Raw genomic sequence first — 25,060 nt, forward strand, 5'->3', positions numbered from 1 at the left:
CATCTGCTGGTTCACCCCCGAAATGGCCACAATGTCCAGAGCTGAGCTGATCCCCAAAGCCAGGAGCCTGGAGCTTCTTCCAGATCTCCCATGTGGGTGCAGGGTCCCAAGGCTTTGGGCCATCTTTGACTTCTTTCCCAGGCCACAAGCAGGGAGTTGGATGGGAAGCCGGGCTGTCAGGATTAGAACCAGTGCCGAAATGGGATGGTGGCGTGTTCAAGGCGAAACTTTAGCCACTAGGCCACCACGCCGGGCCGAAAAACAAGTCTTAATAAGGGGGGATGGAGGTGGGCACTGCTGATCTTCCCTGAATAACTCCACAGTGACAGATGCCTAATTCCACAGCATCCGCACTTCCCTAACAGAAGAGACAGCAGGTCATCTACTGGTCCTGGGAAGCAACCCAGAAGCACTGTCAGTCACTGGCTAAGGACCATTCAGAAAAGTCAGTGTCTTCCAGGAAGTGCCTTTAACCAGGGCCACAAAGGCCGACATGCAGCCTGGGGGATTCAGCTAGGCAGAACGTGTTTGTCAGCTGCAAACAACCACTCGCCGTTTAGATGAAACGCTCCTTTTCTCGCGCTGACTTGTACTGGGAAGCGCCTGCGTGTTTGGGGCTGCAGCTAAAGCGCTCCATCAGACGGCAGCTACCTACTCTGCCTTCACGTGCCCAGCTGTGAACGCTGCCCGCCACATGTGGCCCTGCAGCTGCTTGAGTGCCGTGGTCTTTCGGTCCAGGGACATCTGCCAGCACACGTTGTCGGCCACGGCCTGGATCATGTGCTGCGCGTCCTCCCCGCTGCTCCCAGCCGCTGCAGGGATGGGAACAGCCCCCTCCAGGTGGGCATCCTCTTCAGCCTGCAGGTCAGAAACAAGAGAAAGGTGTGCTTCGCTTGTTCAACAACAGGTCACTTAAAATGAGACTCCCCAAATGCAGCAAACGGACTATTTTCTATCTGGCATGCCAACACTGCTGCAAAATTATAGTGTTATATTCGAGAAGCCTGAACATGATTCCTTAAAGAAACCAGATTAATAAACTTATATTACCTTTCATAGACTGCTACAGCTGACATGCAAACTGAAAGGAAGGTTGTGTGCCACAGGAGAGAATGTCTAATGATAAAATTAATTTATGCTGCATCTACCAATATACAGTGGCTGGTGCAGGTGAAGGACCGATCCTGACCCTACACTGACCGGGGCACAAAAGAGTCAAGTCTGAGGTTACCACCAGGTGAGGTTTCTTGGGGGACTCCCCAGTTAGATCGTTGAACTCAAATACCAGCCACAGGGAAAATCACAAGATATGTGGTCTGACCTTGGAGTGCATGCATCAGGACTGAGCCTGCCCAGACACACATGAGGAACAAGACAGCCAGTTCATCTAAGCCAGCAGAGGCTGTGGAGTTCCTCATCAGATAGAAAGCAGAACAAGTCAGGCAACTCTTCTAGCCAAGCTTTGCAGCAAGTGTCTGGGTCTGTGGATGCACTACGGTGGACTTGGTCAGCCAATGGACCTTGGAAAGATTTTCTCAACCCTGGGACAACTTCTCAGAACTAACAAAACCCCTCAAGTAACACCCTCAGAACACTCTTCCCCACATCAGGGTCTCTAAGGTGTCATCAAATGACTGTCCCTCGTCCCCACAGCCTGAGGTAGTCTGATAGCAAGGAGCAGCTCCAGCCCTTTTCCCCACTGCAGAAATGGGAGGAAAAAAAAAAGACCTGAAACATCACCGTGCCCACCTTCCCCCATACCTTGATCTTCCCCACCCTAAACCCACATGGGCATGCATCCCTGTCAACTATGTAAACAATATTAAAAATACAAAGTAAGTTATGCCTGGAAATCACCGAAAAGCTAGTAAAATAGTGGAATTAGCTCACATTCAGTCATCTGCCAAATCTTGCAAAAATCCTTCTCACCATTTAGAGCAGTGTGCGGCCCAGTCTCTAAGCATATGCCTGTATCTCTAGTGCACCTCTCTGGCTATAGACACACACACACATACAGTAGATACTTATAGACTATAATGAAGGAATATGGACATATGTTACAACAAGGCATGAGACAAGAAAGAAAAATATTTCAGATTACCTGGGAGTTAGTTACCCTGAAAATCCAACAAACCCAAAACACCATGTCCCAAAGGGTGTGTCTTTATTACCAATCCTAACTCCTAACATTAAAAATGTACACAGCACATTCCATAGTATGCAATATACAATGCTGGGGTCCGTGCAGTGGATGTGGGGGACACGAAGGTATGAAGAGTATTGCTCCACTGCAGGCAGGGCACAAGGAATTTCCTGCTGCATGGCAGGGCCCCGCGGATGTCTCTACAGCCACCCGAATGCAGCTCCACCTTCCTTTGCATGGAACACCCAGTGGAAGAATGCGAATCCATTCAGGCATTATTTGCTGCTGTGGAGCTGACTTTTTACTATCAATGTGAGCTTGGAGGTCAATGTCAATAACATTCTGCAAAAGGGCCTTTTATTATTCATGCTATCCCCATCCACCTTATGCTAATCAAGAGATCTGTGTTGAGGGTTTCATTCTTTCCTTAATCTTTAGGTTCTCCTTTGTGATACAAGATTGAGTTGTAGAATAGGAATCGCAGTAGGAACTTCTATCATTTTAGGTGAAACAAATGGTAGAATTATTCTTGGATACACCCATTTGACCTTGACATCAAGTCAGTGCCAGAGCTTGTGATTGCTTCTGTATAAATAAAGGGGACAGCTTTCTCGCATTGTCCATTATGATCATGAAATCACAGTGGTCCATTTCTTTCCACTTTACATTTAATCCGCCCGGGCAGAGGACCTAGACATCGGCCTTCTCCTCCCCTCTGCGCCACTCACCACCTGCCTTTAGCCGCATATTCTTGCCACAAGATAAGGTATCTCTCCGTGTTCCAGCGTGGACCCTCATTTCTTATTTGCCTCCTCCAATGGTTTAGGGTACAAGCCTGTCCAGGGCACTACTTTTTTTGGTTATGAGGAGAAAATTCTGCTGTTTTTTCGGGACCGAGGGAGGATTGTGGAGGGTCAGAAGAGCAGAGAGACGGGAGACACACAAACCAACCCAATAAAAGCGTCCATACCTTAAAAAAAAAAAAAAGTGCTCGCTTTGGCAGCACATATACTAAAATTGGAACATCTAATCCACACCCTTCACAAGTTCCGAACTCGGCTGGAGCTGTACTCCGGCAATACAAGCTGACTAGGAAGTAACTTCCAGTGAGTTTGCTCTGTATACCTTTACCACTGAAAGCAGTTTCAGTAAGAGAAGTAACACAACAGGAGTTGTAGAGCACCCCATAATGTGAGAGCTGGCAGACTGGGTGGGCCGCGAGTACACACGGCAGTGCAGGAGCCTGAGGCAGGAGCGAAGGCTGGGCCAGGCAAGCCATTGGGGGGGCGGGGGGAGGGCGGCCCCAAGGACCCGGGGCACAGAGGAGGAGGCAGCAAGGCAGGGGACAGTAAAGATGAGGAGGGGTCAGGAATGAAAAATGTAAACAGACTGCACGCAGCCCTTTATACTTCCCTCAGAAAGGGCTATACAGTCTTTTCATGCTCCTGAGACAGCTCCACAAAGAGGCAATTCTAGTAATAGCAAATGCTGTGCTGTGCACTGTGGGCTGTGAACTCCCAAGCAGGCAAGTCACTGCAAGAACTTGGCATAGGCACTGGCTTTCCAGCACGTCTGGCAGCAGGCTTGGGCAGGTGGGCAGCCGAGACTGGAGGCATCCTGGATTCCAGGCCGCCTGGGGGTGTGGAGGAGGAAGGGCCCACCTGCTTCCTCAGGAGACTGACATCCTGCTGGCACTCCTCTTCCTCCCAGTGCGTCTGTAGGTACTCTCGGACATTTTCCTCGATGTAAGGAAATAAAATGTCCTAGCAAACAGAAAACAGGAAGTCACAGTCAGCATTCATCAACTAGAACATTCTGTAGACATTCTACTGCCTCACCTCAGCCACCTGACAAAGCAAGCAGGGCATCTAGGGAAGCTGGTGCTGCTGTGGGTATCCAAGAGAGGCAGAGGCCCAGGAGCCAGTTAGTCAAACTGTTTCCATAATACTAAGACGTTATTTGGGGCCCGACACGATGGCCTAGTGGCTAAAGTCCTCACCTTGCACACACTGGGATCCCATATGGTCACCAGTTCTAATCCCAGCGGCCTCACTTCCCATCCAGCTCCCTGCTAGTGGCCTGGGAAAACAGTCGAGGATGGCCCAAGGCCTTGGGACCCTGCACCCATGTGGGAGACCTGGGAGAAGCTCCAGGCTCCTGGCTTCGGATTGGCTCAGCTCCAGCCGTTGTGCTCACTTGAGGAGTGAAACATCGGACGGAAGATCTTCTTTGTTTCTCCTCCTTTCCAATAGAAACAAAAATAAATCTTAAAAAAAAAAAAAAAGATGTTATCTGCCTTTTTCACTTAAAAAAAGTTATTTACTTGAAATATAAATGTACAGAGAGGAGAGACAGAGAGAGAGATCTTTCATCTGCTGGTTCACTCCACAAAAAGCCACAACTGCCTAAGCTGAGCCAGTTTGAAGCCAGGAGCTTCTCTAGGTCTTCCACAGGATACAGGGTCCCAAGTCCTTGGGCCATCCCCCACTGCTTTCTCAGGCCGTAAGCAAGGAGCTGGGTCAGAAGTGGATCAGCCAGTACTCAAACCAGCATCATATAGGATGCTGGCACCACAGGTGGAGGCTTACTCTACTATGCCATGGCACCAGCCCCATGTCCTCATCACTTTTATTACATAGTTTATGGAGAGCACCTGGCACTTAATCACTTAATATTCTCCAGCACAGATACTCAAATGGAGCAAGGATCACCTCACTCAAATTTAGTGGTAACCTACCAGAGAAGATCCCAGATAAACCACAAGTATAGTCAACTTACTCAACTTCTACTAGGGCTCTTCTGAATGTTAGATAGTTCTAAAGGAATTAAGAACCACAGCCATCCTTCTGAGAGCACTCACAGAAGTAAGTGGTGTATAGCTTTAAATAATTCTGAACTTTGAGAGAAAGCCAGAAGTTACAGAATGCCTGATCATACAGTTCACCTCCTTCAACTACTATAAAACCGCCCTTTTAGTGAGTAAAACATGCAGAGCTAGGCAACAAAGCCAGTATTCAGTGTAACAACTAGACTACCATTATCTGGGGTCAGTATGTTAGCAAACTTTCATCTTAGTGCAAAGTGTTACCACAAACAGCTAAATTGTGAAGACTTCACTCATTCTTTCTAAACATTTTTTAAAAGATTTATTTGGTTATTTGAAAAGCAAAGTTAGAGAGACTGTTCATTGCTGGTTTGCTCCCTGAATGGCCATATCAGCCAGGTCTGAGTCAGGGTGAAGCCAGGAGCTTCTTCCAGGTCTGCCATGCGGGTGAAGAGACCAAGGACTTGTGCCATCTTCCATTGCTTTTCCAAGTGCACAGCAGGGAGTGGATCATATATGTGGAGCAGCGAGGACTCACACCTATGCCGTATAGGATGTCAGCGGTGCAGGTGGTGGCTTGACCAGCCGGACCACAGTGAAGGCTTTATTAAACATCTATAAGTGCCTTCAATGTTGCTTACTTAAAAATTCAGTAATTGTATCATAGCCTAGCATATGCTAAACCATACAAATGCTCTAAAATGGAAATTTTAAAAGCCAGTACTTACTACCCACCCTTATCCATTGAAAATGTTTAGGGTTAATAATTAATTCCGGGGACCAGCGTTGTGGCATAGCAGGTTAAGCCAGTGTTTGTGATGCCTGGTATCCTACATGGGTACCTGTTCAAGTCCTAGCTACTCCACTTTGGATCCAGCTCCTTGCCAGTGTGCCTAAGGGAGCAGAGGAAGATGGCTGGGATGCGTGGCCCCTGCCACCGACGCGGGAGACTCGCACTGAGCTCCTGGCTTGGGGCTGGCCCAGATCTGGCCATCGTGGCCATGTGCAGAGTGAGTCATGAACCAGCACGTGGACACTCTCTCCATGTCTCTACCCCTCTTTTTCTCGCTCTGTACCTCTACCTTTCAAATAAAAAATAATTCCAAAAACAACCATAACTACTTTAGTCATTATACTCCATTTATAGATAATTTCAAAATACAATAGCATGAAACAAAAGTTGCAATAAACCCAGGATTCTACAAATGAGTGAATGATTTTTAGTTCATACCACACACCTCTGGGGTTGTTACCATTTAGCAGTACCAAATGAGTATTAGGGACCGTGATTAATTCCACTAATGCTAGAGGGGACACCAGCCAAGCAATAATTCCTACTACTGGACACAGCTCATCGGTAGCTTACTGAGAGCTCTGTTAAGGGAACAACATTTCCGAAGAGCTAAGGAAAGAAGATGCAAAGTAAACGTTCACAAATCAAAACGTGGAACTGCCTTACGGTCCAGTAGTGGCTTTAATGAGAGGTCTGCAGTGTCCTCTGAAGACAACAGTGTGAGACGCCGTGGAGAGGACTGCTTGGAGTACAGAAACCACTCTAGGAGCTTTCCAAGGGAATCACACAAAGCAAAGGATTTCCAGTGTTTGAAACGCTAATATTTGTCAGTCAGAAAATTCAGCAATACCAAGAAAATATGACTGGCCTACTATTTCTTGTTAAACATCTGAGAATTTTAAAAAAAGGAAAATTAGGTGGCTTGATGGTTCTTAAAAACAGACCACATTCTCTAAATAGTTTACATACCATATGTAACACATAATTATATTTTGGTGACTCTCAAATGCATAAAAACAAAATCTAAACTGAGATGGACATAAATTTTACAAAGGATCTCTCTGGGCCATGACATCTCACATAAAAAAAACTTCTGGGGAGAGGGGTCCAGTCTTCTTCCACAATTAAAATGTATATAATCTTAAAAGAAAAAAAAAATTAATTTCAGTTAAAAAATTAATTTGCCAACCATGTTTTAAAAATAAAGCTATTGGAGCAAAGACATGGAAACAATCCAGATGTGCGCCCACAGAAGAGTGGTTAAAGAAACTGTGGTACATCTACTCCATGGAATATTATTCAACTACTAAGAAGAATGAAATTACACTATTTACAACTAGGTGGTCCCAACTAGAGTCCATTACGTTCAGTGAAATGAATCACACATAATTCAAAACTCAAAATAAAAATATATTTAAAAAAAATAAAATAAAGTTATTGGGCCCAGCGCAATAGCCTAGCAGCTAGAGTCCTTGCCTTGCATGCCCAGAATCCTAAATGGATGCCAGTTCTAATCCTGGCTGCCCTGCTTCCCATCCAGCTCCCTGCTTGTGGCCTGGGAAAGAAGTGGAGGATGGCCCAAGGCCTTGGAACCCTGTGCTCACATGGGAGACCCAGAGGAGGTTCCTGGCTTCTGGCTTCGGAGTGAATCATCGGATGGGATCTTCCTCTCTGTCTCTCCTCCGTTCTGTATATCTGACTTTCTAATAAAAATAAAATACAAAATAGCTGATTAGGGCACAAGGAGCCAAGGGCTACAGGAAAGTAGGTAAGACCATTGTTTCCACAAAATAAAATAAATCTTAAAAAAAAAAAAACAAAAAAAACCTGGGCCTGGCGGCGTGGCCTAGCGGCTAAAGTCCTTGCCTTGAACGCCCCAGGATCCCATATGGGCGCCGGTTCTAATCCCGGCAGCTCCACTTCCCATCCAGCTCCCTGCTTATGGCCTGGGAAAGCAGTCAAGGACGGCCCAAAGCTTTGGGATACTGCACCCGCGTGGGAGACCCGGAAGAGGTGCCTGGTTCCTGGCTTCGGATCGGCGCGCATCGGCCCGTTGCGGCTCACTTGGGGAGTGAATCATCGGACGGAAGATCTTCCTCTCTGTCTCTCCTCCTCTGTGTATATCTGGCTGTAATAAAAAATGAATAAATCTTTAAAAAAAAAAAAAAAAAAGAGGTGCCTGGTTCGCGGCTTCGGATCGGCGCGCACCGGCCCGTTGCGGCTCACTTGGGGAGTGAAACATCAGATGGAAGATCATCCTCTCTGTCTCTCCTCCTCTCTGTATATCCGGCTTTCCAATGATAATAAAATCTTAAAAAAAAAAAACAAAAAACCTGATTCCCCTACAAAAGCAATTAAATTAACTAAAAAAAAAAAAATCAGGCGGTTGATTTAAAAAACAAACCAAAACAGGAAAATTAAAGGGAACAAAATGGACAAGAGCTGTCAGCTGTGTCAGAATGGCTAAGGAGCTCAGAAAAACCAGAATTCCATTCAGCATGACCCAACTGTGGCCTCAAGAACACAGCTATGTCACATGGGGGCAGGGAATCCACAGCCCTAGGGGCAATCTCAGGACAGAACACACCTGTGCTGGACCATCCGCCTCCTCTGGGTCAGACACTTTGGGTTTCCCACACAGTTTAGTTTCTTAGCAGCATTTACTGTCAGATAACGTATAGCAGTAATATCACAGGAACTTAAACCAGGTTATTCATGTACCTATATAGATCTTTCTTGAATTGGTTACCAGATAGTTAACAGGTATGTCATTAAAATTCCTCCTAAACAGTCCTTTTGAAGGAGTTCTAGTGTTCTAACTGCTACATGCAGCCGCAGGGGATCAGACATCCTAACCCAGGAAAAAGTATCATCACAGGGGCTGGTACAATAGCTCAAGCAGCTAATTCTCTGCCTGCAAGTGCCAGCATCCCATAGGGGCGCTGTCTGTGTCCCAGCTGCTCCGTTTTCCCTTCTTAGGTTTATGAAAGCAGTGAGGATAGCCAAAAGCCTTGGGATCCTGTACCCACATGGGAGAAACTCCAGGCTTCAGACTGGCTTAGCTCCAACCATCCGGGGAGTGAATCAGCAGATGGAAGAATTTGTCTCTCCTCTCTGTAAATCTGACTTTCCAATTAAAAAAAAAAAAGTGCCATTACAAGGAGGGTAGTATATCTGCCTTTCTAATAAAAATAAATAGATAAATCTTTCTTAAAAAATTTAGAAAGAATTAGGGTTTTAAAAGATGCACGGAAGAGAAAGAGTATCAGTATCTCCAGTGAATTCCAGACAAGAAACCTGACCAAGCAGGTTCCTAGACCCTATCAGTGGAGGCCAAGGGATGGCATCTCACAGGCAGCCCCACGACCCACTGTCCCAGTTTTCGTGGAGTGGAACAGCGCAGGACACCAACAAAGGCATGTCCCCTTAGAAAACTAAAACCTTGGGTCCTATGTGGTAGCCTAATGGCCAAAGACCTCGCCTTACACACGCTGGGATCCCATATGGGCACTGGTTCTAATCCTGGCTGCCCTGCTTCCCATCCAGCTCCCTGCTTGTGGCCTGGGAAAGCAGTCAAGGATGGCCCAAAGCCTTGGGACCCTGCACCTGTGTGGGAGACCCAGAGGAGGCTCCAGCCTTCTGGCTTCGGATCGACTCAGCTCTAGCTGTTGTTGCCACTTGGGGAGTGAATCAGCAGACAGATCTTCCTGTCTCTCCTCCTCTCTGTATACCTGCCTTTCCAATAAAAATAAATAAATCTTTTAAAAAAATTAAAACTAAATGAAAACTAAAACCTTTAGGAATGAACACCAGACTACATCATCTGTTTTCAAAATGAATTAAAAAACACTGCTGATAAAGTGTCTTCTAAATCCCACCAGGCGTGTCAAACTATAATTAAAGAAAGATAAACTATAATCTAATTAAGTGCAGTGAATAGCATTTAAAAGGGAAGGTGATCATTACAAGGAGGCTAGCGAATCGGAACAAGGTTTAAAAAAACACACATCAGAGACAGAATGTCAGTAATGCGATGAACTAAGACGGGAAGCACAGTGCCAGACAGGGACCTAGTCCCCAAGAGTCGGGGGGAGGGATGGGAGCTCACAGGCACCTCCCTGGATCCTCCCTGCAGGCTGACCCCGAACAGTGGATTTAAGAAGTGAGGTTCAAGGAGGTTTTACTTCTAGCACAAAATAAAACCAAGAGCTACACCCAGACCTGTCAAACCTTGATTCTGGAAGCCACCCCGAGTCTCCAGGAGTACAATTCACCAGGATCATCCAAATCCCTGGATCTTCGTATTATATTCCCTATGGGAATTTCTAATACAGCTTTGACTCTCAAAGAAATTTCGCACTAAGACAAGGAAAGGCTTTGGTTCAACAGGCAGTTCTGTAACATTTCCATAAAGCACCAGCAGCAATGCCACAGGAGCCGCAGTGGCAACATGAGTCACCGCCAGCACCGACAAGGCCCTTTCTGGCACTTCTCCCACTCCTCAGTGACCTCAGGGACTTCCACTACCTTCTAGACCTCTTATCTACTCCACACCCCCAAAGGGATGTTAAATATGCATCTCAAACTCTTGGTTCCTTGTTTTCTGGCCTCCTGTGCACATCCCCGCTTCTCAGCCAAGGGCAACCTCCAGCCTTCCAAACGCTTAGGGGAAAAATTTAATACTCATCTCTGACCTCTCCCATCCTTTATATCCAATCAACTGACTCGGGAATTCTTTCAGCTCTACCTTCCAAATATATTCGGAATCTAACTACTGCCAGTTTAGCAAGCACTCAAATCACTCAATTAACCCACTGAGAAAAGGCTCGAATAGGCTCCTTTCAGACCTCATAAAACACGCGCTTTCACCTACCCTGTTTCACAGAGATGCACAAAAATTAAGCGTAAGTTACCACACAGAGATGACCCAGTTCATCTACTGAACAGAGGTCTTCTGAGTTTCAACAGCTGGATCTGTATGGCCTGGGTGCCCTGTTTCGAAAGGGGTCTAATCTTCCTAACCTGCACAACGAGCTGGATCCACACAAGGCCGAGTCCAGTGGTCAGGCAGCCTCTTACAGGTTGGCTTCAGTGCCAAACACTGGTCTCCAAAGTCCCTAGCAAAGTCCCAACGCTGAGATTCTAGCTAGCTTTAAGACCTCAAGCCTCATTTTTCTCAATGTCAGCTACACTACTGCTATTATTATTAAATTTTTATTAGGGTTTGGCTTGAGAGCCTAGTGACTAAATCTTTGCCTTGCATCTGCTGGCATCACATATAGCCACCAGGTCGTGTCCCGCCAGCCCCACTTCCCTTATAGCTCCCTGCTTGTGGCCTGGGGAAGCAGTAGAGGATGGCCCAAAGCCTTGGGACCCTGCAACCATGCAGGAGACCAGGAAGAAGCTTCTGGCTCCTGGATTCAGATCGACTCAAAGCTGGCCACTGTGGCCACTGGGGAGTGAACCAGCAGACGAAAGATCTTTGTTTCTCTTCTTTCTCTGTGTATCTACCTTTCCAACAGAAAAAGAATAATAAAATAAATCTTTTTTTAAAAAATTACATGTATTCATATAATTTAAAAAAATTTTTTTTATTAGTAAGGCAGATTTAAACAAGGAAAGACTGAGAAAAAGAGCTTCTGTCCACTGGTTTACTCCCAAAGTGGCTGCAACAGACAGAGCTGAGCTGAGTTGAGCTGAGCTGATCTGAAACCAGGAGCTTCTTCTTCCTGGTCTCCTGTGTGGTTGCGGGGTCCCAAGGCTTTGTGACATCCTTTACTGCCTTTCCAGGCCACAAACAGGGAGCTGGATGGGAACTGGAGCAGCCACTAGGACACAAAGTAGGTGGCGCCCATATGGGATCCCAGCTCTTCCTGCAAGAGGAGGATTAGTCAATCGACTCATTACACTGGACCCAGTTCTATACACTTTTTAGACATTAGAAGTGGAACTTGCCAGAAAGTCACTTCATGAATCACTGGAAAGCCAAGAAAGAAAACAGCCTTTCACATACACACTGACAAAACAATGATCCCCTCTTTGTCGTACAGAAGGGGCTCAGCGGCTGGGGGGCTGAGACAGCGACAGCTCTGCACACAATTCTGGAGTAAGCAGATGAGTACCAGTTACAATAGGATTAGTGTGGGCCAGGGGCCAGCCCTCTTCTGACCTCTACTGCCACTAAAACCAGTTTTGTTTTTCAAATATTTATTTATTTGGAAGTCAGGATTAGAGGAAGAGACAGACAGATGTTTCATCCACTGCTCACCCCTCACATGCTCATAGTGGGGCTGGGCCAGGCTGAAGCTGGAAATCTGGAACCCCAGCTGGATCTCCTAAAGCACAACCAGCTCTGAAAACCAAATGAGTTGGTAACCGTGAAATCTGAAAGTAGCCAGCGCGTGTGTACACAGAGGTGAAGACAGAGCACTGATCTGCTGGTTCGGATGCCGGGGCTGGGCCTGGCCCAAGCCAAGCACCAAGAACTTAATCCAGGCCTCCCGTGTGGGTGGCAGGGTCCCAATGACTTGAGCTGCCAAGGCTGCCCCACCCAAAGGGTGGCATTAATAAGAAACCAGAATTCAGAACCGAGCCAGGGCCAGCTTGCAGACTCTGATAAAGGTACAGGTGCTCCAAGCAGTATTAACCACCAGGTCACTCGTCCTGAGATTCAAAAATATTACACAAAAATAAGATTTCCTGATTACTATTTTCACACAGTAGTAACAAAGGGTGAGCTGCAAGGAGAGAATAAAATTTTAAAACTTTTATTTACTTGTTTATTGATTTGAGAGACAGAGAACACGCCCATCTGCGAATTCAATCCCCAAACGCCAGCATCAGCCATGGCCGGGCTAGGCGCCGAGCTCAGAGCCAAGAACACAGTCAGCTCGCCCACACAGGCGGCAGGAATATAACTGCTACAGTTATCACTGCGTCCCGCAGTGTCTGTGTCAGCAGGAAGCTGGGGTCAGGAGCATCCAATCTGGGACACAGGCATCCTAACCAACGCCTTCACTGCTAGGCCAAATGCCCAGTCCAGGAGGAGAGTTTCAAGAGTCATCAGTAGGCGGATAGACATTTCAGGGTCATTGTGCGATACCCTTTAAATAACTTCAATGTGCAAGATAAAACTCCTATCTATAGATTAAATACATGAAAATTATATGTTAAAATCAGCAATTTGGGGTGGTGGTCAATTGGAAACTCCTCTTTCAAGGATCTAAATGCCTTTTTTTTAAAGGTTTTTCTATTATTATTATTATTATTATTATTATTATTGTTATTGCAAAGTCAGATATACACAGAGGAGAACAGACAAAGAGGAAGATCTTTCGTCCTATGACTCACTCCCCAAGTGACCGCCACAGCCAGTACTGCGCCGATCCAAAGCCAGGAGCCGGGAACTTCCTCTGGGTCTCTCACTGGGTACAGGGTCCCAAGGCCTTGGGCCATCCTCGACTGCTTTCCCAGGCCACAGGCAGGGAGCTGGATGGGAAGCGGGGCTGCCGATTAGAACTGACACCCGTATGGGATCCCAGCGCACACTAGGTGAGCACTTTAGCCACTGGGCCACTGCGTTGGGCCCCTAAATGCCTTACTTTTTTTTTTTAAAAAAAGATTTTATTATCACTGGAAAGCTGGATATACAGAGAGGAGGAGAGACAGAGAAGAAGATCTTCCATCCGATGTTTCACTCCCCAAGTGAGCCACAACGGGCCGGTACGCGCCGATCCGATGCCGGACACCAGGAACCTCTTCCAGGTCTCCCACGCGGGTGCAGGGTCCCAAAGCCTTGGGCCGTCCTCGACTGCCTTCCCAGGCCACAAGCAGGGAGCTGGATGGGAAGTGGAGCTGCCGGGATTAGAACCGGCGCCCATATGGGATCCTGGGGCGTTCAAGGCGAGGACTTTAGCCGCTAGGCCACGCCACCGTAAATGCCTTACTTTTTAAAGAAACATTTACCGAAAGAGTATTCACAAAAGTGTTCATGGTCACCTTCGAAAGCAGCAATAGGGACTCTGACCATCTATAAGAAACTTTCCTGCACTTGTAGTTTTATCAAGTTTCAGGAAAAAGATTTGAGGGAAATATTTTTCTATCCTTAACTAACAAAAGTTTCTACAGAATAATGTATTTAGCTCTTTACCTCAACCTAATAAACATTTTTCTGAAGCCACTATTATGCTATCATGGGTTAAGCCTGCACCCTATAGAGAGGTGCCAGTTTGAGTCCCAGCTATTCTGCTTCTGGCCCAGCGTCTGCTACCACACAGGGAAAGCAGTGAGCCTGGAGGTCCCTGCCACCCTCATGGAGATCCAGGTGCTGTTCCTGCTGGAGACCTACTGGTGGTGGCCAGTGAGGAAATGAAGATCTCTCTCCTTCTCTATCAAACACTTATATCTTATGCTAGTCAATGAAAATTCTAATGCTCCTGTATAAACCTTCAGTTGAGCTGCACGCTGTTCAACCACAATAATGCCTAACCCTGAGGACCACTGAACAGCAAGGACAGCAAAGGGCTACCCTTCCCACACCCATTCTGGAACACATCTCGTCACCAGCACCAAGCACAGTGGTGGCCCTGGTCCCTGCCCCGGAGCAGCTTTCTGCATAGCTCAGAAGTGAGCAAACGTGAACGACACCACACAGCACCACCTGCTAAGCTGGCGAAGACATGGCAATGACACACACAAAGGAGAGTGAGGAGTTTGAAATCCCTGCTTGGGCCTGGTGGCATGGCCTAGTGGCTAAGGTCCTCGCCAGGATCCCATATGGTCACCGGTTCTAATCCTGGCAGCTCCACTTCCTCTCTGTCTCTCCTCCTCTCTGTATATCTGACTTTGTAATAAAAGTAAAATGAAAATCTATAAAATAAATAAATAAATAAAATAAATCTTAAAAAAAAAAAAAAAAAAGAAATCCCTGCTCAAAACAGTCCTTCAGGAGCAGAGGCAAGTCTTAGCTCGGCACTTCCACAGCTTAACACAGCTAAGCACCAATTTTAAGGCGACAGAGGCATGAGATCCTACACTTGCACTGAAGGTACAAGAACAGTGACATCATGAAGGCGCTCGACTTGAACGTGCAAGTTCAGCAAAGCGTAAACCAATCAAGGGAAAGCTGAAAAATCTAATTTATTAGATTCAGGAATTGAACCTTCAACACCTGTAACTTCCCTCTTCTAAGATCTGGAACGCAATGTGATGCCATATTGGTCCACGGGCCACGTGTGTAGTAGTTAGATTTCACTCTGCCTGGGCACCTCTCTGCTCCAACGACCAACCAAGGGCGTTTAATCCAATGAGAAGTCTGTTGTCACCATTATTCGAACCAAAACCTCTTAGAGCTCAAGTATACTGATCATGAATCTGTCAGGATCCCTTCAAACGGGAGTAAGACACGACAAGCCTTGATAGACACCGAAACACTAAATACATGACCACTTGTCAAAGCAAAGTGCTTAAGTGATATCTAGCACCTGTAAACTCAAGAAGGCTGTGATGGACTTAATGGTGAAAAATACATGTTAGGCAAGTTTCATGTATACACGAGAGTTATAGCACTGCTGGCTGAGACTGTGTTAAAGAATCGATCACACCTCTGTGAATCCCACATTGGCATGTGGGGGCTGCAGGCCTTCTCTGCTCCCTTTCCAGTGTCCTGCTGACGCACACTCTGCCGGGTCGCAGGTGACGGCCCTGAAAGCTTGGGGCCTTGCCACCAACCCGGAAGACCTGAACATAGTTCCTGGCTCCTCACTCCTCTCCCTCCCTCTCAAAGGCAGAAGCACAGAAACTGTCCATCAGCCGGCCAACTCCCTAAATGCCCGTGATGTCCAGGGCTGGACACACGTCTTTCACAGGGTGGGAAAGGACACAACCACTTGGGCCATCATCTGCTATCTCCCTGAGCATGCATTAGCAGGACACTGGAATGGGAGCAGAACAGGAACTCAAGCACAGGCACCTCAATGTAAGATAAAGGAACACCAAATAGTGGCTTAACCCACTGTTCCACACTGCCAGCCCCCCCATTTAAACATATACGTACACAGGTACACACACACATACACACACATATGATGGAAACAAGCACACACAAAACAAAGCTATATATTAACAGATGACAAAACTGACCAAGGCTCTTGAAGAACCTAACCCTGTATTTTCTCTAGGGACAAAGTCAGTATAGATTAACACAGCACTTACAGCAACTAGAGATAATATGCTTATCATTACCATTGTTGAATGTACATGCAATGGGCCACAGGAAAGCCACCAAATATGGAGCACTTTGCAGAGTAAGGGCTCATTTTCTACCACCCAAAACGCTTGAGAATTCCTGAAGTAGAAAACTGAAAGGCCTAGTGGTGATGTTGCTTCTGAAACTGACTTAGCTCTAAACACATGAGAATCCCACAATACACAAAGATAGCGATTTCATCACCAAGGACAAAGAGGCGAGCAGGCACAATAGGGTGTCTGTACCCTAGGGGCACACAACGAGGAGTCACTGGCGTGAGAGAATGTTCATCTGTATTTTCATCCCATCCTCCAGTTCCAATTTACAGTAAGTTCCAATTCTACAGTGCAGTGTGTACATAATTCAGAAATGACACTGACAGTGTCTGCTCCAATTCTGTGATGGTGTACATGATCAAGTGTTGGCGGGGGGGGGGGGGGGGGGGGCCGATCCCCGCACAGGGCCAGTCAGTCAGCAGGGAGAAAACAAAACCCCAACCAAAGCCTCCAGAGGCGAGAGGCTTACAGGGCAGGGTGGGGCGGTGTCCACTCTGACCATGATCCCCACACAGCACACCCCTCACCTCAAATGCTCAGACAGGAAATTAACCAATTACAACACTCACTATACATGGCCCTATGCACCCTTCCTGCTCTGGCTATTTGAAATTCTGACTCAGAAAACAAAGTGCAATCGCTGGTTAGGTAAAGCTCGGCTTCATGCTCCCTGGAGCCTCGGGGTGTGTCATGGTCTGATGGAGCAAGAAGCTGGCACAGAGGAACACTTAACATGGTGCCAAGAGAGAAGCTGTGGGGTCCTGCAAGAACCCTGCACTGCCCAGGTGAGTGGCTTCCTGCACACACTTAGCTCAAAGTGCTCAAAAACAACATGCGCCAACTGCCTGTTGAGCTGACCACCAAGTAGGCTGTTCAGTTTCACGGCGACCGTCACAGTTGCCCCAATGCCTCTTCTACAGTGCATAGCTAAATAGTACACTAATGGCTTGACAGGAAACACTAGTATTCATTTACATCACCTATTCCCAAAGTCACCACATACAGCATCTGCCTTCTCTGGGGTCATGGCAGCTCAACGTCAAAGGAGAACTGACTGCAGTCTCCACAAAGAATGTGGGCTTCCTAAGGGTACCTCAAGGGTTGCTTCTTCTTATAATCCTCCATTTTCACTGGAGAACCAAACACCAAAATAAGATATGTGTCACCAGTAGTTATCCTGGTCCAAGGGTTCAGTTCTCAATCTACCATAAACAGGTAATATAAGCTGCAATTGCTATCATACGCTTTTATGGTACTTCAGTTAATTAAAGTGCTCTCCTATCAACTGAGTCATTCAAAAACCTGGCAGCAGTGTCCAGGAGACAGGACAAACACTGCGCTCCCCATTCCAGAGGCCAGCTGCAATAAAGCAAGGTTTTCAAACAAAATTCTAGGCAAATTCTAGGCATTAACATTCAATACAGCAGTACTCCTTTTCAGTAAAATGGAGGTCAAGCATGCACCTCACGGGTTTGGAGCTTCAGTGAAGGGTCTCACAGGCATTCAGCTTTCCTTCCATCACTGCAGGAAGTCGGGCTGCAGGCCCACAGGTACCCCAACACACACATCCAATTCCAGGCTCCAAGGACTAAAGTGACTTAGCACCCAGTTACAAGGCGGCTGAAGGCTAGATCTTGTCACATTCTGCTACAAGCTGTGAAATGCCACTCTTGGAAGACTACTGAAGTGGGGGTGTTGTGTGTTACCCAGACGTTCTGAGAAGTCTCCAGATACAGAAACCTGGCCGAACGTGTTCACACTAGCATTTCCCACAGAATACACTTCATGAAATTTCTGCATATTTACCATGTATAAAATATTCTTCTAAGCATACTTTCAAAAACACTGGTTTTGAGAAATTTGTAATAAGTTGTAAATCAGATCAATGGAATAACAATAACAATATTACATGCCCACACAGGACACAAGAAACTATCCTTTAAACAAGATCCCTGAATCAGTCTTTTCCATCTTGTCTTGAATTTGCAGTCTGGTGTCAGAACGGAAAAAAAAAAAAAAAAAAAAAAACCTTCATTTAGACCACTAAGGAATTTTTACTTTACCATCTCAGGATACGTTTGCCATGGGATTCCAAGTAGCATACATTACCTAATGAAGACACCATCCAGGGAAAATGGTGGAAGATGGGTATTGTTGATTATGAAATTGACTTGTCTGAGGCAACTTAGTCCCCAAGTTCTCTAAGAATGGCACACACTTGACGCCCAGCACTACCTCTCCTGTCCCCACTCCAGTGACACCAGAGAAAGCCACAGCACCAGAATGGACTAAAAACCACAAACCACAAAAATGAGGATTCCCCCTTTCTCTGAAAACCAAGCCAAGTTATTCTGTCACACTCTACAAGAAGGAAGCCACCTCAATGAACAGCATTTAGTGGCCATTCTGAGATTTGCCACAGGGGTCACTGGTGTGATCACAAAATGTGGGAAAATGGGCTGGCACTATGGCACAGTGGGTGAAGCTGCCACCTGCAATGCCAGCATCTTTCCAATATTATAGTAGCTGGATTATTAGCCAGACAGACTTATGGCACACACTGCATGTAAGAAGCCTGCTTTAATGTGAAGTCGTGTGCTGTGCATGGGGTGTAGACTAGTTACCAGCCACCCTAGGAACGGGACGTTTTCACAACAGCTTTAACCTGCCGTGGCTAAAGGAAAACGGCATCTACAAGTGATCAAGGGCGCCATAAACCGACCCAATCACGTTAAGAGAACACGGGGAGATTTCGCGGAACAGGCAGCCATCACGTCTCAAGAAAAGTCAAAGTCGCGTCCACACCCGGGACTCCCCACAGAGATGGGAGGGAGGACGAGAAGCCTGCAGGACCACCCCACTGAGGTCGGCCAAGTACCGGGACTGACCGGCCTCCCTCCTTCCCACCCATCTGCTATCTGACCCAGCACAAGGCCAGGGAGAGGGAGGAAGGAGACCGCGCCGCGAACAGCGCCCGCAACCTTCCCATTCCAGAGGACACAGCCGGCCACACCGCCATCTCCGGGAACCTTCAGTCTGCAGTACTCAAAAAACAATAAACACACAAAAACTGGCTTTTCAACACCGGTAACTTCCCCGCTCCCTTCCGCCCCTCACCTTCACGAAAGCAATCGGGGTTGTGGTACCTTCGATATCTAACAGGATCACAGTGACTTCGGCGGGCACCGAAAGCACGACCATTTCCCTACCGGATGCTATTTCGGAACTCGGCCTATTCGGGTCCCCAGGGCTGAGGGCGGCGTCTGCGGCCCCCCTACCCACGCACACACCCCAGAACCGTCCCGGGCTTCCCTAACAGCCGGGTCACCACCGCGGAGCAGGCGAGCGCGCGCGGCCCGACGCGCGTCCCAGGGATCGAGACGGCCCAGGGGAGCTTGGAAGAGCAGCGGCCGCGCTGAGAGTGGAGGCCGTGCGCTCGCGAGCGCTTCCACACCACGTGGGCCGGGCCGGCAGCGACGGGGCAGGGCCGGGCCCGGACGCCCACGCCCCATTGGCCGCCGTCACCCGGCGGAGAGGGGCGGGAACAAAGGCGCGCTGGCGGGAGCGCGCCCTGCGCCAGGCGGGTGGAGCGAGCGGGGCGAGGCCTGGAGCACGTGCAGGCGGGAGCCCCTCGCGCGAGGGACGTGAGTGCCCCCCGACCCTCCACGGCCTTCGGCCGGACTCCCCTCCCCTGGCCGAGGGCGGTCACCGCCCGCGCCGGAACAGGGCCTGTCCCGTCCGGGGTGGGCCTCGGAAGCCCCCCGCCGCCGCCGCCGCCGCGCCCCCTTCAGCGGAGGAGACGCCCGCACCGCGCCGCAGCGCCCGCTTCCTGTCCGGCTGCTTCCAGCCGGCTCGAGGACAAAAAAAAAAAAAAAACACGCGTGCGCGCGGCGGGGCAGGCGGACCGGCCAGCGAGCGCTAGCCCGTCCGGCCGCCAGCGCAGCCGGCCCGCTCCTAGCGGACGCCAGGAACCGAGGCCAGAGGCGGCCCTCGCGGCCCGCCATGGAGGCGCCGCCGCCATTGTTCCCCGCGGCGCCCGCCCCGCTCGCCGCCCGCAGCCTCGCCCACGGCCGGTCGCGGCCGCAGCCCGCCCCGCTGCTCCCGTCGCTCGTCGCCGGCCCGGGCCGCCAGGGGGCGCGCCGAGCCCCGCGCCACGTCACGGCGCAGTCGCCGTCGCGATTGGCGGGCGGCGCGGCTATAAAGGGAGGGCGCAGGCGGCGGCCGGATCTCTTGCGCCGCCATCTTAAACCCGGCTCCCTACAACGCTCCGCTGCTGCGCCCGCCAGCCGCCCTGCACGCCAGCCGGCCGCCGCCGACCGCCCCGCCGCAGCCATGGAAGACGTGAACGAGTACAGCAACACGGAGGAGTTCGCGGAGGGATCGAAGATCAACGCGAGCAAGAACCAGCAGGATGACGGGTACCGCACGCTTGTTTGCTCCGACCCCGCGCGCCCTGCGTCCTTCGGCAGCCGCGCGCTGGTCCCGGTCCCTCCCTCGCCCCGCGAGCCCGCCGGGCCCTGCTAGCTTAGGAAGGAAGGAAGGCAGAAGAAAGTGAGAGCCGGGGCGAGCGGAGAGGTCCGGGCGGGTGGGGGCAGGGCGGCGGAGAGGGAGGCGGCGGCGTCGCGGCCCCGAGTGCGCAGGCGCCGGCCGGGGGCGGGGTCGGCTCGCCCCCCGCTGCAGCTGCCGCGTCCTGCCTGCGCGGGTGGAGCTGCCCCGCGTGGGAGTCCCGGGGCCGGGCACCAGCAGACGACGGGTCCTCAGCCGTGCCTGCCAGGCGCGAGGGCAGCACCTGGTAGCGAGGGACTTTGGAGGAAGCAAGTTGGGATTTGGGGGTTTCCAAACCGACTCGCCTCCTGCCCTCGGCCCGAGAACGTTGCGTCCGCTAGTCTGATGGGGATTTTTGTTGAGTTCTGTAGTGGCCTCGATCGTGTCTGTAAAAACGTCGCTTCCGTTTGCTTGCATGTAACCCGAACATCACAGTTTTTAATCATTGGGCTGCAGTTGGTATCACTTGAGTTACTGTTAAGCTCTTTTTAAAAATAATTTTTATTTCTAGTAAAATGTTTATTGGAGGCTTGAGCTGGGATACGAGCAAGAAAGATCTGACAGAATATTTGTCTCGATTTGGGGAAGTTGTAGACTGTACAATTAAGACAGACCCGGTCACTGGAAGATCAAGAGGATTTGGATTTGTGCTTTTCAAAGACGCTGCTAGTGTGGATAAGGTAGGGTGTGTTTGTGAGTGAGCGCTTTGATGGTTCTGGCCTTCAGCTATTGCTTGTCATGTTATGAAACTTTGTTTTTTTCTAGGTTTTGGAACTAAAAGAACACAAACTGGATGGTAAATTGATAGACCCAAAAAGGGCCAAAGCTCTAAAGGGGAAAGAACCTCCTAAGAAGGTCTTTGTAGGTGGATTGAGCCCAGACACTTCGGAAGAGCAAATTAAAGAATATTTTGGAGCCTTTGGAGAGGTGCGCGGTGATTATGATACTCGTGTGTTTAGGAACCGGTTATCGCTGGTCCATGCCTTTCCTGGAGGGTAGGAATAGGTTGCCGGGCCGGTCCTTTCCCTGGCCATATACCTTAATTGGGCTTCGTAAGAGTGATGAGGGAAGGACAGCTGGTGCCATGCGCCCTGCGGGCCAAGTGTGAGTGAGTGGAGGGCGTCTGCTCTCAGTGTGCTGCGCATTGGTAGTGAGTGAGCCAGTGGCAGCTGTGCACAAGTCCCCGTGGAACCCCTGTGTTGAAGCTTGAGAGGACCTGGGATGTTTGGAGGCCCCTTGGTAACTTTGTTTTTTAAGTTGAGTGTACCTCTTGGTTACAGATTGAAAATATTGAACTTCCCATGGATACAAAAACAAATGAAAGAAGAGGATTCTGTTTTATCACATACACAGATGAAGAACCAGTAAAGAAATTGTTGGAAAGCAGATACCATCAAATTGGTTCTGGGAAGGTAAAGCCATTGAAGGAGGTTTTTACTCAAGTAAGGTCTCGGTCTGTGTGGAGAATGAGGTAAACCTGCATCTACGTTTTTGTTTGTAGTGTGAAATCAAAGTGGCACAACCCAAAGAAGTCTATAGGCAGCAGCAGCAGCAACAAAAAGGAGGAAGAGGTGCTGCAGCCGCTGGCCGAGGAGGTGTGCGGGGGCGTGGCCGAGGTGAGACTGCATGCCTGGAGAGTGACTTCTGGCGTGAGCAGCATCCTGTCACGTTAGAGCACGCTCCTAAGAAGGCACAGCTAAATTGAAAACAGTTGTATTATGAGAAAATGGGCAACTGGGGGTAGGGGAGGTGTTACTAGTGAGTTTGCTGGTTTCCCTTGAAGCAGTGAGTGGTTGCTTTGATCCTGTGGTCACAGAGGAAATAATAATATCATTACATCAGATGACTAGAGTCCTTGATTTAACTGGAGTAGCCTACAGTATATGACTGGTGGGAAGATTAAATAATTTCCTGTGAAATTGGGGAAGCTTGCTAATGGCATAATTGGACTTCGGGCCACCTTGTTAATTTTACAGGTGAAAATTTCTAAAGCAGATGGCTATGTATCCATCCATTGTCTTTAACGCAGCGTGAGGGACAGAAACGGGTCGTTTTGTTTTAGGAATGGAGACTCAGAAGTTGTTTTCTAATAATCATTGTGCATTGTTGCAGGTCAGGGCCAAAACTGGAACCAAGGATTTAATAACTATTATGATCAAGGATATGGAAATTACAATAGTGCCTATGGTGGTGATCAAAACTATAGTGGCTATGGCGGATATGATTATACTGGGTATAACTATGGGAACTATGGATATGGACAGGGATATACAGACTACAGTGGTAAGAACATTTAACTTAATTTCATAAACCAGTGGTACAATCCCATTTTGAAATTGCGGGGTTGGGGGTTTCTGTTTACTGGCATGCTTTGGAGTCTTCTTGAGGCATGAGGGGTGATTTTGCTGATTCAGGGAGCTGGTTACCAGAATATTTTGAATGTGTAGCTTATGGCTAGTATATTGTGACAAGTAATCTTAAGACGTTTGTTCAGTAAGCAGTGTTGCAGAATTGAGTTTTTAAATGCTTTCAAAGAAGCCGTTCATAGGAAACTTTTCTTTTCAAAATAGGCCAGCAGAGCACTTACGGCAAGGCATCTCGAGGGGGTGGCAATCACCAAAACAATTACCAGCCGTACTAAAGGAGGACTGTAGAGGAAACAGGTGTGTATAAGAGTGCATGAAACAGTTCAAGTGTCTACATTTAATTTAAAGATCAATAGACAAATGGAAACAAGTAAAAGCAAAATGTCATGTAGCTGTTTTGACTAAATTGTTAATTTTTTTAATCTATGAGCCCGTTTTGCCTAAGTGTCTATAGATCTTTAACTTTAAAGTCTTACCTCACCTTCTTTAGTATTACAGAAAAACTTAAGAGTTTTTCTGTTTGCTTTGTGTACCAGGTGGTCTAGAGGAATAATTAAACTTTTTAGAACTATTAACAGGTAAAGTACTGAAAGGGGTACAACTTAAGGAAAACAAGAATGTTGTCTTCTAACTCTGACATTATACCTTGTTTGTACCCGCCAGCGGGAACTTCATTGCAGGCCGTGTGTCACCCTGACCACGTCTATCTCTGGGGGTCGCACGTTGCGGGCAGAGCGCAAGGCATACACCAGAAAACGCTGTCCTGTGGTATGGTCTCTTCCAACTTCATGTACCAGCGTAAAGATTAAAGTGGAAAACTTCAGACTTTGGCTTCTTTTTTAAATCTTTTTGGAGATTAAGTGTCTAAACTTAACTTAAATGGTTTTTTACAGGAGTTAAAGTACATAAATGCCTTTTTACAGCTTAATCATTTTGGTCTTCTGTTTAGTGTTGTATTTCAATTGTGGAGCCTCATTTTAAGTGTTCATTCTTTAAGATTTAATGCTTGCTTTTCTTTTTATAGCTAATAGTGAAATCTACAAACCAAAACAAGAACTTTTAAATCTGGAATATAAATTAAAGATCATATGCAGAAGAGTAATTCACTTTCTCATACTCTAATGCCCCACCCAAAATCTTGTTTGTGGCAATGTTTTGTTTGGCTTACTAGAGATGTTTCTAGTGGGCCATAATGCGTTCCGCCTGTTAAAAGTGGGACGGTTGCATTCCCAGGTTGTTCCCTCAATGGATGGGAATTTGGTATATTTGGGAACTCCAGGATGAGTTACTAAATTGTCCAAACTGCATTTTGACAACATATAATGCATGTGATCTTTAATTATTGAACAATAAAGTGAGGACTTAAACAGTTCATGAAAGTGGACCTTTGAAAGCTTGTCAGGCTCACACAGATGTAATTGCTGTTTTGTTTTTGTTTATAGGAGATGATAAAGAAACCATCTTGCAAGAGGACATTGAAGATTGGTCTTCTGTTGATCTTAAGATGATTATTTTGTAAAAGACTTTCTAGTGTACAAGGCACAAATGTGTCCAACTGTAAATAGTCGCCAACGGTTTACTTTGTTTTTACTTTGTCCTTTGCTGTGTGTTTAAGACTCAGTGTGGATTTGTGTTTATACAGATTTTATTTGTATGATTTCTTTTGTTAAACCTCAAATAAATGTTTCCTTATGTGATTGTTTTTCTGCGTCAGGTATACTACGTAGCTCTGTAAAATGTACTTTTAAATAAGCAATAATTAAGGCAGTTTATTAGCCTACAAAGACATGGAGACACTGGTCCTTGATGGATAACCCAGCCAGTGTCACCTTGTCACCCAGGTTTGTAGGTGCACCCTGTGCTCTCCAGGGCTTTATTTTCTCAGTTATTTGAGGCTTCTACCACACCCTCCAGGAATCTTTAATCTCTGGTTATCTGGAAGTTATGCAAGTCATAGTATTGGGATTGGTGTAGGCTTTCTAGTAGACCCTATGTGTTACAGATTGTTTTCCAGGAATTTTTTTTTTTTCCCCTCAAAGCTTGCTGATGTAATGGCTGCTGTTTGCTTTGTTTCTATCTCTGGGAAA

At 47.7% G+C, this 25,060-nt stretch overlaps 2 protein-coding genes across 8 annotated transcripts in view; one reads left to right on the plus strand and one right to left on the minus strand.

The window, feature by feature from the left end:
- ENOPH1 (enolase-phosphatase 1) overlaps positions 1-19,713 on the minus strand; it is a 28,466-nt gene extending 8,753 nt beyond the window's left edge. The window contains exons 1-3 of one of the 3 annotated variants that reach the window (XM_058667150.1): positions 19,180-19,713; positions 3,805-3,906; positions 656-858 (exon numbers count right to left, since the gene is read on the minus strand). In XM_058667150.1, the coding sequence (XP_058523133.1) occupies positions 656-858; positions 3,805-3,906; positions 19,180-19,263 (389 nt within the window). In that variant the 5' untranslated portion in view covers positions 19,264-19,713. Of the gene's footprint in view, positions 1-655; positions 859-3,804; positions 3,907-17,037; positions 17,185-19,179 lie in introns of those variants that run through there. The other 2 variants (XM_058667152.1, XM_058667151.1) reach the window with 2 other exon arrangements.
- A 279-nt stretch (positions 19,714-19,992) lies between these two features.
- Positions 19,993-24,675, plus strand: HNRNPDL (heterogeneous nuclear ribonucleoprotein D like). 5 transcript variants are annotated; one of them, XR_001168321.2, is made up of 9 exons: positions 19,996-20,480; positions 21,119-21,287; positions 21,373-21,534; positions 21,888-22,019; positions 22,109-22,223; positions 22,720-22,890; positions 23,178-23,270; positions 23,637-23,741; positions 24,416-24,675. XR_001168321.2 is itself a non-coding variant. In XM_012928518.2 (8 exons), the coding sequence occupies exons 1-7, from the start codon at positions 20,065-20,067 to the stop codon at positions 23,246-23,248; spliced, it is 1,236 nt and encodes a 411-aa protein (XP_012783972.2). In that variant the 5' UTR covers positions 19,996-20,064; the 3' UTR covers positions 23,249-23,270; positions 24,416-24,675. The 5 variants fall into 5 exon arrangements, 3 of the variants coding, with proteins under 3 accessions (XP_058523141.1, XP_012783972.2, XP_058523140.1); XR_009245853.1 differs by lacking the exon at positions 22,720-22,890 and having other exon boundaries at positions 19,993-20,480; XM_012928518.2 differs by lacking the exon at positions 23,637-23,741.
- Positions 24,676-25,060: the final 385 nt, after the last annotated feature.

The sequence above is a fragment of the Ochotona princeps genome, chromosome 7 (assembly GCF_030435755.1).
Source record: "Ochotona princeps isolate mOchPri1 chromosome 7, mOchPri1.hap1, whole genome shotgun sequence".
Lineage (NCBI taxonomy): Eukaryota > Metazoa > Chordata > Mammalia > Lagomorpha > Ochotonidae > Ochotona > Ochotona princeps.

Bases quoted from the DNA above. Each gene is read 5' to 3' on its own strand.
- HNRNPDL (XM_012928518.2), top strand. From the start codon at position 20,065: ATGGAGGCGCCGCCGCCATTGTTCCCCGCGGCGCCCGCCCCGCTCGCC. The intron at 21,288-21,372 runs GTAGGGTGTGTT...GTTTTTTTCTAG, and splicing joins ACGCTGCTAGTGTGGATAAG to GTTTTGGAACTAAAAGAACA. The intron at 22,020-22,108 runs GTAAAGCCATTG...TTTTGTTTGTAG, and splicing joins ATCAAATTGGTTCTGGGAAG to TGTGAAATCAAAGTGGCACA.